Source organism: Desmodus rotundus, chromosome 1, assembly GCF_022682495.2.
Source record: "Desmodus rotundus isolate HL8 chromosome 1, HLdesRot8A.1, whole genome shotgun sequence".
Taxonomy (NCBI): Eukaryota; Metazoa; Chordata; class Mammalia; order Chiroptera; family Phyllostomidae; genus Desmodus; species Desmodus rotundus.
Genome location: NC_071387.1, coordinates 100,901,416 through 100,913,205, shown reverse-complemented (window position 1 = coordinate 100,913,205; position 11,790 = coordinate 100,901,416). Strand labels below are relative to the sequence as shown.

General features: G+C 45.4%; 1 protein-coding gene across 1 annotated transcript in view; it reads left to right on the top strand.

Annotated features, from left to right (window-relative positions):
• Positions 1 to 3,010: 3,010 nt before the first annotated feature.
• Positions 3,011 to 11,790, top strand: part of TRAP1 (TNF receptor associated protein 1) — a 57,717-nt gene continuing 48,937 nt past the window's right edge. The window contains exon 1 of the mRNA XM_024553298.4: positions 3,011 to 3,163. Coding sequence (XP_024409066.2) covers positions 3,088 to 3,163 — 76 coding nt within the window. The 5' untranslated portion in view covers positions 3,011 to 3,087. The remainder of the gene's footprint in view (positions 3,164 to 11,790) is intronic.

The window sequence follows — 11,790 nt, the reverse complement described above, 5'->3', positions numbered from 1 at the left end:
AATCGGGTCACATGCCTGGGTTGCAGGCCAGGTCCCCAATTGGGGACACGTGAGGGGCAACCACACATTGATGTTTCTCTTCCTCTCTTTCTCGTTCCCTTCCCCACTCTCTAAATAAGTAAATAAAAATCTTAAAAAAAAAAAAGAAGAAGAAGAAGAAGAAGAGAGTCACATCTTGCTTGCTTTTCCAAAGAAACATGAGGAGGGGAGCGTTGCCCTGGCCAGTCTTCTGGGTGATACGGCTCTGCAGGGAAAAGTTCGGGTCAGTCCCATCCCTCCTATTTCCTGAACTGTAGGACAGCAGCCACCACTCAAAGAGACCTGGCTGACATGGACGTGCCACGGCACCATCTGCCCCATGTCCAGGGGGCGTTGGCACCTTCAGGGAAAACATCAGTGGTCTGCATTTTCACCCTGTCCTTGATGTCCCCCACTGGACCAGAAAATCCTGACAGGACCACCTTCATACCTGAGGAGACATGGTCTCGGCAAAGAAAACTCTGTGAACACCACCCACCTGCTGGGGCCTGATGCCAGACACTGCTTATGATGCCACCTGGGGAGATAGGGCTCTGGCTGGAGTGGAGGCCCATGAACCCAGGCAAAAGGTCAATCCTTGAGAGAAGCAGTGCCTCACCAGCACAGACATTGAGAGAGGGGCCCTGCAACCACCAGGAAGCCATGTTGAACAGGGAAAGCAGCAGGCCAGGCCTTCCCAGGCAGTCTCTCTGCTCCCTCCAGTTGTTGGAGTGAGAATGGTGGCTGTAGGAATTATAGGACCACTGGCTCTGGCCAAGCACCCACATGCACGTGCCTGCAAGCCCACACAGAATGAAGGTGTGTTTCACCCTGTAGAGTCTCTCAGACCAAACCAATTCTCACTTGTCTTCTCTTAAGCAATACACACAATAGGCTTGAGATTTGGCAGATATTTTTCCCTCCAATGCTTCATCCACAAGCCGAGAAAAAATTGTGGTCTGAGCTCTTTGCCAGGACAGAAGGTATCATTCAAACATACCATCAAGGCCAGTTCACTGAGTGGTATCCCCCAGCAGAAGCTTTTAGAAAGGGAAGGCAGTGGCATTTAGAGAAGGAACAGCAAACTTATAGTGGCCACAGTGGTGGCCTCTCCCTTTGTCTCCCAAGGGACCTCTCCCTTTACCTCTGCTCCCCTCTTCTGCTTCTCTCTACTCTCCCTAAGCTAGTCTGAAGCCTCCATCAATTCAAGTATATCTGCATCGAATTATTTTTTCCTTCTTCCATTTCCCTTGTGAGCATAGGGGCTGAAATCTGCCCATGACCCCATTGAGACTTGACTTGGATCCCTGATCACCTTAAGAAGCCACAGTTCCCTGGGCTACCAGAGGACACAGTATCACAAGCATCTGTGGCTGAGGATATGTCTCTGAAGGCCACAGGCCAAGAGTGAACAGAAGTCCCAGGTAAGTATGTCTGGAACCTGGTAGATTTGCCCTCCACAGAGCCTGGGTGCTGCCTGTCTTGGCAAAGTACCTCATCCTTAACTGAAGCCTGGGCTTCCCTGCTCCCTTGGCCAAATTCCACTTCTTCCTGAAATAAAAGGGCTCCCCAAGCCAGATTTGTTGCCCCTTAGATCAATGTGTCAGCTCTTACACAAGATGATTTTCTTTTCTTTTTAAAAAAGACTTTATTTATTTTCAGAGAGAAGGGAAGTGAGGAGAGAAGGAGCGAAACATTGATTGGTTGCCTCTCTCACACCCCAACTGGAGACCTGGCCTGCAATCCAGGCATGTGCCCTGACTGGGAATCAAACCAGCAGCCTTTTGGTTTGCAGACCCGTGCTCAATCCACTGAGCAATACCAGCCAGGGCAAGATGGTTTTCTGAGTGGAGTGAACATGAGTGAAATGTGATGCTGAGACCCCTTAATTCCCCCAGAGTAGCTGCAGTGCCATCCAGGAATGGCTATGCCTGGGCCTGGTATGTCTGCAGTGCGGTGAGGTAGTAAGAGAGGCAGAGGATCATGCAGGACCTGGAGGGTTTGGAATTGATTGTAAGTTTGAAGGGAAACTACTGGAGGCCCCTGACCAGGGACTGGATGACTCAGTTGGGTGTAGATGATGGGGGAGGGAGGGCTGCCGCTGATGTCTTCCAGGCTAGAGAAGTTCCTGGTCTTCCCTTCAAATCTGTCCACCTCTTAAATCTCAGTTGCTTAAACCTGGCGCTTGGGGGTTCCAGGACTTCCACCTGGAAGTGTTCTCGGACACGTCCCCTCCGCGCACCTCGGAGCACTCTGTGCTTTGCTGCTCCCATCACAATCTCTAGTAACCCCGCTTTTGTACAATTATTTGATTGTGGCACTGAGTCTTTTTTTTTTTTTTGAAGGAGGGAACAACTTGTATAAAACAACTTGGACTTGGAGAGGAAGAAAAGTGGAACTAAGGAACTTTTTCTTTTTTTCAAGAATAAAACGTTTTTTGGCAGTGAGTCTTTAGTGTGCCTCAGAATCATTTTCAGGAGCTGCCTGGAAACCACTTCGGAGAATCTGTATTTTACGGGGCTTGTTACTGTGATGATAAACGGAGTTTGTCTGAATCCCCAAATACACTTGTACCTCCAGCAGGGCGAGAGAAATGGAATGAATAGACCAGGTTTGCTGGCGGGGGAAGGCTCCTGAGTTCACGTCTTGGTGTAGACAAGTGAAGCCTAAAATTCTCCCTTTCACTCTTTTTAGGTACATGGCCTTTCTTGGTTTGAAAAGTGACTAGACTCCACAGACGTTAACTGTTTCTGCCGTCCTTTTACACACCCCCACCCCGGGACAGTGCGAACACCTGCCGCATTTTAGGGGTGCACAAGCTGAGGCTCTGGAGTAACCCCGCCAGCTCAGCACGCAGCCTGTCGCCCTTGACAACGTGACACAAGGTCACGGAGGCCCGGCCTCCAGCCCTACAGTACCCCGCGTTCCACAGAGGCCCCATCCCACCCCCGACGCAGGCAGCAGATCGGGCAGCCTGGCGCGGCCTGTGACGTCACCAAATCGCGCCCAGGAAGGCCTCGCCTCTGGTGCTGTGCGCGTGGTTGCGCCCAGGCGTTTGGGAGGAGGGATATGGCGCGTGAGCTGCGGGCTCTGCTGCTGTGGGGACGTCGCCTGCGTGTGTCGGCGCTGGCGGCCATCCCGGGAGGTAAGGGCAGCCGGGCCGGGGGTTGGGAATGCAGGAGCACCCCGAGGCCCGGCGGCCGTAGCGCCCTCCATGGAGAGCACGGAGATGCAATCCTTTGCGCCGTTTGGGGGACTGGGAGATTTATTTGCCTAATGCGCGCCTAGTGGCGAACGCCTGGCGCTTGGTCCCACAGGGCTACGCCGTATCCTCAGGCAGTAACGCCTTTCAGCCCTGGCTCGTGTGAGGACTACAGGGGCTTCTCCTTGAGCTGGGGTGAGGCTGTGGGGCCTTGGCCTCCTCGCTCCTGCAATCAAGGGCAGTTTCGCGGAGTGGAATCCGAGGGCGAGTGTGTGTGCTGTGCAAAGACGTCACCAGCTTGGTCACTTAAGTCCCTTGGTCGCGCTCTTCTTCCTCCCCGTGTCCAAATGTTTTATTCACAAGTAATATATCCACTTCGATCGATACTGAGTGCCTACAGCGAGGCACAGGGCAGCGAACTGGCACCCTGGGCCCTCGGTCAGCCGGTGAACTCGAGTTTTTGACCACCTAGCCTGAGGGCATGGGATTGGTGTGTGCTGAAATAAAGAATGACCATAATCTCTGCTCCTCATTCACTAATAACTGCTGGGGGCTGTGTTGCCTCACCCTTCAGGCTCTTCAAGGTTGTACACATTAATAGACGTGTCTAACATTTTTATGTGAAAAAGCATTGTGCTACAGAATTTTAGTTTTAAAGCTCTCAACGTGGCTTACACTTATCTTCATCAGTAAAAACAGGTCTATGACTTTCCAGGGCTGTGTATATCTTATTTTATAGTGGAATTATCATTTAATCAATGTTGTCCTATTAATGGACATTAAAATTATTTCCAGGACTTCCAAACAAAATGGTGGGGTAGGCATACATGGCTGGCCTCTTTGCACAACCACATCATAATTACAACTAAAATATAGAACAATCATCACTCAGAACTGGCAGAAATCGAGTCGAATGGAAGTCTGACAATTACAGAAATAAAGAAACCACATCCATCCAGACTGGTAGGAGGGGCACAGATAGGAACAGCCTCGTCCGTCACCTACCTGTGGTGGATAAAAACAAAAATGTGGCAGGGATATCTCGGGAGTGAGGAGTCGCAGCCCCACACCAGACCCCCCAGCCCAGGGTTCTAGTGCCAGGAAGTTAAAAGTCCCCACAACTCTTGCCTGCAAAAACCAGCAAGGGTTGAGTTGATGGAAGAAACTGCTGGAGTCCCAAGTAGTTCCTCTTAAAAGAACCCAAACACCTACTCACCTACTCATATTTACTCCCTCTGAGCTCCAGCACCAGGGTAGCAGCTTGAAAGGCACCAGTGGTGTATAGGGAGAAACTGAAGTGTCTGGCATCAAGGCAGGCAGAGGCTATTTTCCCTTTTCTAAACCCTCCCCCCATAGAGCTGGCAAGCTGGGTCCATATCTGAGACTCCATCAACCTGGCTAACATTGTTTGACCCTCCTTGGAGATCCCCAGAGACTCACCCCCACCTAGCTTCATAAGCTTCATATCATGCTTCCTAACTTCCTAAATCCCATCAAACAAGCAATTGCTGGCTTTACCCCCAGGCCCAGCAAGAGCAGCAGCCAGCCTAGATTTCACAGCTTGGCTTCACCTGGGAACCTCCAAGCCCAGCACAAGTAGCAGCCATGTCACATTGCTTTACAGCTCAGGCAGGGCGGCCCAGGCAAAACACAGGTGGGGTGTGACCTTTGCCTGTGCCACTCAGGAAACCCCAGGGTCAGCACACCCAGTGGACAGCTACAGACCATGTCAGAGCTCCTCTGACATGGTCCGCCCCTGCACAGCTGATCCTCCACGGAGGGTAGAGGTTGGTGGTTGGTGGTCAGTGGTCACAGCTAGTCCTTGTAGCTGACTGGCCTGGGTGAATCCCTTCCATTGATCAGCCGACAGCAACCAAGGCTCAAATGTAAGAGGAAGGTGTACTTCAGCCCATGTGAAGGGTGCACCTTGAGTACCCAGCTTAGGTGATAGGGGAGGCTGTGCCACTGGGCCCTATAGGACGCCTACTGCATTAGGCCACACTGCCAAGACATGGAGTCAGAGCAGCTCTACCTAATACATAGAAATAAACACGGGGAGGCTGTCAAAACCAGGAGACAAAGAAACATGGCCCAAATAAAAGAACAGATCAAAACTCCAGGAAAAGAGCTAAAGGAAATAGAAATAAGCAATCTGTCTCATGCAGAGTTCAAAACACTGGTTATAAGGATGCTCGAGGAAATTAGGGAGGACCTCAACAACAAAAAGAAGATTCAAAAGTGAAGGATACATTAATTGAAATAAAGAATAATTTGCAGGGAAGCAACAGTAGAGTGGATGAAGCTGAGAATCAAATCAATGTTATGGAACATAAGGGAGCAAAAACCAACCAACCACAAGAAGAAGAAGAAAAAAGAATCCAAAAAAGTGAGGATAGTATAAGCATCCTTTGGGACAACTTCAAGAGGTCCAACATTCGCATCATAGGGATGCCAGAAGAAGAGTTAGAGCAAGAAATTGGAAATCTATATGAAAAAATAGTGAAAGAAAACTTCCCTAATTTGGTAAAGGAAATAGACATGCAAGTCCATGAAGCACAGTGAGTCCCAAATAAGATGGATGCAAAGAGGCCCACTCCACAACACATCATAATTAAAATGGCAAAGGTTAAAGATAAAGAGAGAATCTTAAAAGCAAGAGAAAAGCAGAGAGTTACCTACAAAGGAGTTCCCATTAGACTATCAGCTGATTTCTCAAAAGAAACTATGCAGGCTAGAAGGGGTTGGCAAGAAATATTCAAAGTCATGAAAAGCAGGGACTACAGCCAAGATTGTTCTCCCCAGCAAAGCTAGCATTTAGAATTGAAGGACAGATAAAGAGCTTCCCAGACAAAAAAATCTAGAGGAGTCCATAATCACTAAACCATTATTATATGAAATAATGCCAGTGAGGGAAGAAAGTTCTTAAAGAAAAGCTACTGCCCTGAAAAATGAACAATAGACTCGTCTCTAAAAGCAAATGTGATTGTGTCGTAAAGCAGACAGGCTAATGGATTGGTCCTTTCATGTGGCTAGGTAACTATCATGACCACTATAGCCCCAAGCCCTGATTCCTAGTCTCTTGGAATCTTGTTCTCAAGATTTGACATTACCAGAATGAGATCGCGAGGCAGCCATGATGGAACTGGTTGGTGCGCGAGTTAAAGTCTTAAAGCTTTTTCTGATTTGTGTGTGCTGGAATCTTTGCTGGAATTTTCTGCCTCGAACGGAGTTGTAACAGGTGAGGAGTCTGCTCCAAGCACCAGAAAAGTCAGAAGAGTGAGGTTCCCTTTGTTGGAGGGCTGAGGCACTGCTGATTTGTTTCCCAAAATGAACCGCACCTGGCCTGTGCCTGGTGGCAACCTCCCACTTAGTACTTTTATTCTTTTGTTAATTTATTTTGCTTAGTCCCTCTGGTCTCCTTTTGTTTGGGGTACATACTGTTTAATCTCTACCCTTATACCTCTTGTGCTCCATCCCTGGAATTCAGGCACATTTCTGGTGTTCCCAGGCTATGCTTTTTGGGATGAAGGAGTAGCATTTGCTGGTCGGATTTCACTTTCTCAGTGAGACAGCTAGTTATGCTGCTAATAGGATGTGACAATACAGGTTTTGTTCCTTAACTGCCTAGACTCTGAATGGCATCGCCATGGGTATAAATCACGGTGCTGGGTGTAGGGCCTGCACCAGCAGAGCACACATGGCTCGTCTGCCCAAGAGGCACCAGGTGGGCCTTTGGCACGAGGGCCTGACATGCTTGGTTGTGTGTGTGGGGGTGGGTGAGTTACCTCATCCACCTGTAAAAGATCAAACAACCCAAATGTAATAGATTAGCAAAGGCCTTATTTGGTTAGCTACAGGTATAACAAAAGAGAATGTCCGAGTGTTTTGCTACCCCTGGGCAAGAAGAGAAGGAATGCAGCTTGAAGGAAGAGGGGGAAGTCAGGTTGATGAGAAAACAGTGAAGGAAAAGAAACATTTCTCACCCCCCCAAATGTCAAGCACCAGGTCATAACCATGAACAAAGGTTATTTCCATGAAGGAGACTTACTGAGATCAGCAGTCTCAGACCACAACACTGATTCTGGGTCAGTGAAATGCTTTAGGTTCAAATCAGAGGATGTTCTTGAGTTGCATTTTTTGTGCCCTCATTGTGGCCAGCTAGAATTTTTCTTAAATACCGTCCTGCTCAGTCTCGATATGGAAGACTTACTTTTTCTTATGAAGCTACTATTTGCCTAGTCCACAAAGACGTTCTGTAGCATTTAGTAAAAATATATAGATTTCAGGATGTTTATTTCTGGTGTGGCTAGCTGTTTCTGCTAAAGCCATTAGGAATTACAGACCATGAAAGTTATGGCTCTCTAAGCTGTTTGTCTATTGAGGGGAGGGGGCTCATCTCTACCTGCTTTTTAACCAGGAGAATGCCCACAGATCAGGTAAATTGAATAGGTGTGGCTGGGTCACGGGTGTAACTAATTTTAAAAGTATATAACCAAGAAATGTGATTGGAATATAAATTAATGTCCAGATAGCCATATGAATACCGTAGTTAAAAATCAGAAGGTCGTATAGCAGTACTATTAGGAACAGATAGAAGAGCTGAAGACTTTCAGTGGAACTGGACGTGTCAGGTAGCTGACGTGGCGTCACGGAGGAGACGTGAAGGAAGTGCATTGCCGTTGTAGTTCGCACACATCAGTGTTCTAGCATTTACAGGGCGTGGAGCTCCCGAATGGGTTTTCCATGAATCTTACTTTTAAAGTAGTACATTTCATTTTAACCATTATTAGAAGTCTTTGTAAAACACTTAATCATTAAATGGAACATAATTGAACTTTGATATTTACAGGGTCAATATCGTGAATGTTAACTTAGAGTCCTCTGTGGTAACATAAAGGCCCTCTGGGATGTGACGACTCTTGAAATTGCAATCTTGAGCATTTCTGTGGCTTTTTTTTTAAAAAATCATATCACATTGTTTAACTTTTAAAAAAATATTTATTGATTTTAAAGAGAGAGAAGGAGAGACAGAGAGAAACATCAATTTGTTGTTCCACTTAGTTCTGCACTCATTGGTTGATGATGTGCCCTGACTAGGGATTGAACCTGCAACCTTGGCAGGTTGTGACACTCTTAACTAACTGAGGTATCCGGCCAGGGCTCCTCTTGTTTAACTTGACAGGCCTCCCTGGAGCCATGTTCACTCCTCTTGCAGTTTTCACCTGGGCTTTTAGATGGTAGAACTTGTTAGTGGCACACTTTTTAAAAGAGAGAAGGGTTTTGAGTGGGGACAGGAATAGTCTTGTATGACTAAAGCCTTGTATGAATAAAGTTAGGGGAGTGGATTTTATGTCCTATATTTTGACCATTCAGAGGTGTCCCTCTCTTTGTTACTTGTTTCGTTTTGTTTCTTTGTATTCAGGGAGTTGATGTTTCTTGATAGAGTGTAATTATAAGTATAGCTTAGTAGAAAATTATTTAGAACATGCCCTGAAACATAATACAGTTTAAAAAGCAGTGAAAGTGTTTGAGTATACCAGCAGTAAGAACTTAGACGTTTTTGAGGGAATACAAATCTTTATTTGATACCTAAATGGAAAGTGAGATTTCCACTTTCTGTCTATTGGTATTCTTAAATCTTACTGAAGTAATTGCTGAACTTAAGAAACAAAATGTTTGGAGGAATTTCAGATGCGAATGAATAGCTGACTTATGATATCAAGTGTTAATTGAGAAAATAAGAAAACTACCCAAGTTGACTTACTGAAAAGCAGAGAAGTTCATGCTTCTGAGCATAAAAGTAAGGTGAAATAATTGGACGTGTTCTGGGGGAAAAGCTAGAGGCTACATTCCCAGAACTCCAGTTTTTCTAATATAGTATTCATACTTTGTAGGAGAGCATTCATTCTGCTTTTCACCGATCTGTAAGTACCTTTAGTTTACAGAATTTTAAATTTACAAAGTAAACTTATTTTTTAAAATATATTTTACAGAGCTTGAGCTTTAAACTTAGAAATGTTTAGGCTGAAATTAGATTAGTGAATTTCAAACTTTTGGTCATAAACTCCCTGTAGGAAATGCACTCACATCGTGACGTGCTATATAAGAAAACATATACCATACAGATACGCATACATACTTAGCAAAAAGAGTTCTGTAAATACCCGTATTATGCTATGCATTCTTATACTTTAATATCATTAAAAAAATTCTGGTTTAACCCACTGAATTGATTTCATATCCAGTGTCACCCATCTTAAACTATGGTTTGCGAAACACTTCATGTGGCTGTGCCTTCTGAGAAAATAACCACGTGTTTACCCAGGGCCAGCTCTGACTAGCATTGTCATGGGCGAAATAAAGACACGAGACAGCAAAGGTTTAGCGCACTGGAACATCTCCTACACAGTGTAGCAGGATCAGTTCATGAAGTAAACATCCGAGGGGCCTGCCGCGTGCCTGGCACTGCTCTGGTGGGTGCCGTGGGGTGTCCAGGGGACAACACAGCCAAAACCCTGGCCCTTGATGGTGCTGGGATGGAGTGGGGTCAGATGCAGACGAGTAAGTGCTGTATGAACGTTAGGCAAAATTTTATGAAGAAACCAAAGCAGGAAGGGGGTCCCAGTAGAAAATAGGGTGGTCAGGGGAGGCTCCATGGAAGGTGGCATTTAAGCAAAACCTGGAAGGAGGTGAAGGTGTTCGGGAAGAGCGTTTCAAGCAGAAGGAGCAGCCCATGTAAGGGTTCCAGCTGGCATAGTGGAGGGACAGCAAGGAGGCCAGGGTCAGTGCTGGCGGCACTCTTGAGAGGAGTCACGTTAGCGTAGTGTGCCACGTTCATTTAAGGGCTCTGACTTCACCGACTGAGATTTGGGCATGGGTAAGACTAGGTAGTAAGCTAGAGGTAAAGCTCACTTCATTGAGAAGGTAGTCCCGTTTTCCAGAACTAGCAGTACAGCGAAAACATCCTTCGTCCTGACTGTCAGTGCGATGACCAGCGGTACCAGGAAAAGCCTCTGTAGCAACGCACATGTGCACGTGCGTACCCCCATTCTCTTAGAAGAGAGACGACACTGAGCTGGAATATCCAAGACTTAATTTTCTTACACTTTCATGTAATATATCTTGGGGTTGGTTTTACTTTGAGGCACAGAGCACTAGTATTCCACTGTCTGGATACACCTTCATTTATTTAAACCTCCCCCGATGGACACTCAGGTTGTTTCCAGGGCTTTTTTTTAAATCACAGGACGTAGGCAGTACCAGTGTTGGTAAGGGCATGGAGAATTGGACCCCGGCGCACCGCGGCCGGAGTGTAAAATGGTGCGGCACTTCAGAGAACAGTCTGGCCGTTCCTCATATGGTTAAACATGCAGTTACTGTTTCACCCACCACTTTTGTTCCTAGGTGTGTATCCCAAGAGGATTCCAAACGTATATCCACACAGAAACTTGTAGAGCAATATTCATACCAACATTGTTCATAAGAGCTAAAAAATGGAAACAGCCCAGCTGTTCATCAGCTGATGGGTGGAGAAACATCATGTGGTCTGTTCATATAACGGACTACTGATGCAGCCGTAAAAAGGAGTGAATGCGGTATGCTGTGTGGTCCAGTGTGGCTGTACCTTGCAAACACGTTAAGGAAAAGAAGCCAGACACAAAAGACCACTTACAGTATTTCATTTACATGAAATGCCCACACCAGGCAAATCCACAAAGACAGAAAGCGGTTGCCAGGAGCCCCGGGGTAGGGGGTTGGGGGTAGGAGGTGCAGAGAGAAAGGGGAGTCACTGCTAATGGGTAAGGGGTTACCTTCCGGGGTGATAAAAATGTTCTGATAAAAATTTAGATATTGCTGACAGTTACACAACTTTGTAAATATAAAAAAACTGTTGACTTGTATACTCTAGGTGAATTAAATGTCAATAAAGCTGTTTTAAAAATATTTTGTGTTTTCTTCCAGCTAAAGCTTTCATTTTTACTTTTAAGTCTTCCTGAAAATTTGTTTGATTTATTAAGTGAGGGAGGAAATCAGTTTTAACACTGTAGCTTTAAATTAATGTGCTTTAATACTTAATATATTTCCTCACATTTCAAAAATTTCTTGGCTAGTTATAAACATTTATTTCTCCATATGAATTTTAGAATTAGCTTGAATAGCTTTTAAAAAGTCTGTTTGAGTTTTCATTGGGATTGTGTTAAAAATATAAGACTAATTAAGAGAATGTACATCTTTAGATATTTACTCTTCCTATTCAGGGACATTTTCCCAAGCTTTTTATATCCCTTTGTAAATGTGTTTTATCTCCCTAGTAAATTTTTTTAGTGTGCTTTGTAATTGGGTAATTTTTTAAATTTAATTTTTCAATTACAGTTTAAATTCAGTATTACGTGTGTTATCTTTGGTGTGCTGCATAGTGGTTAGACAGTCACGGTCTTATCTTTGCACAGTGTTCTGCCCAATGTTTCAGGCAGCCCCCTGGCAGCATAATAGTTATGATATTATTGACTATACTTTACATCTTCTTGACGATTATTTTGTTAACATTTTATTTATTTTAGAGGGGAAGG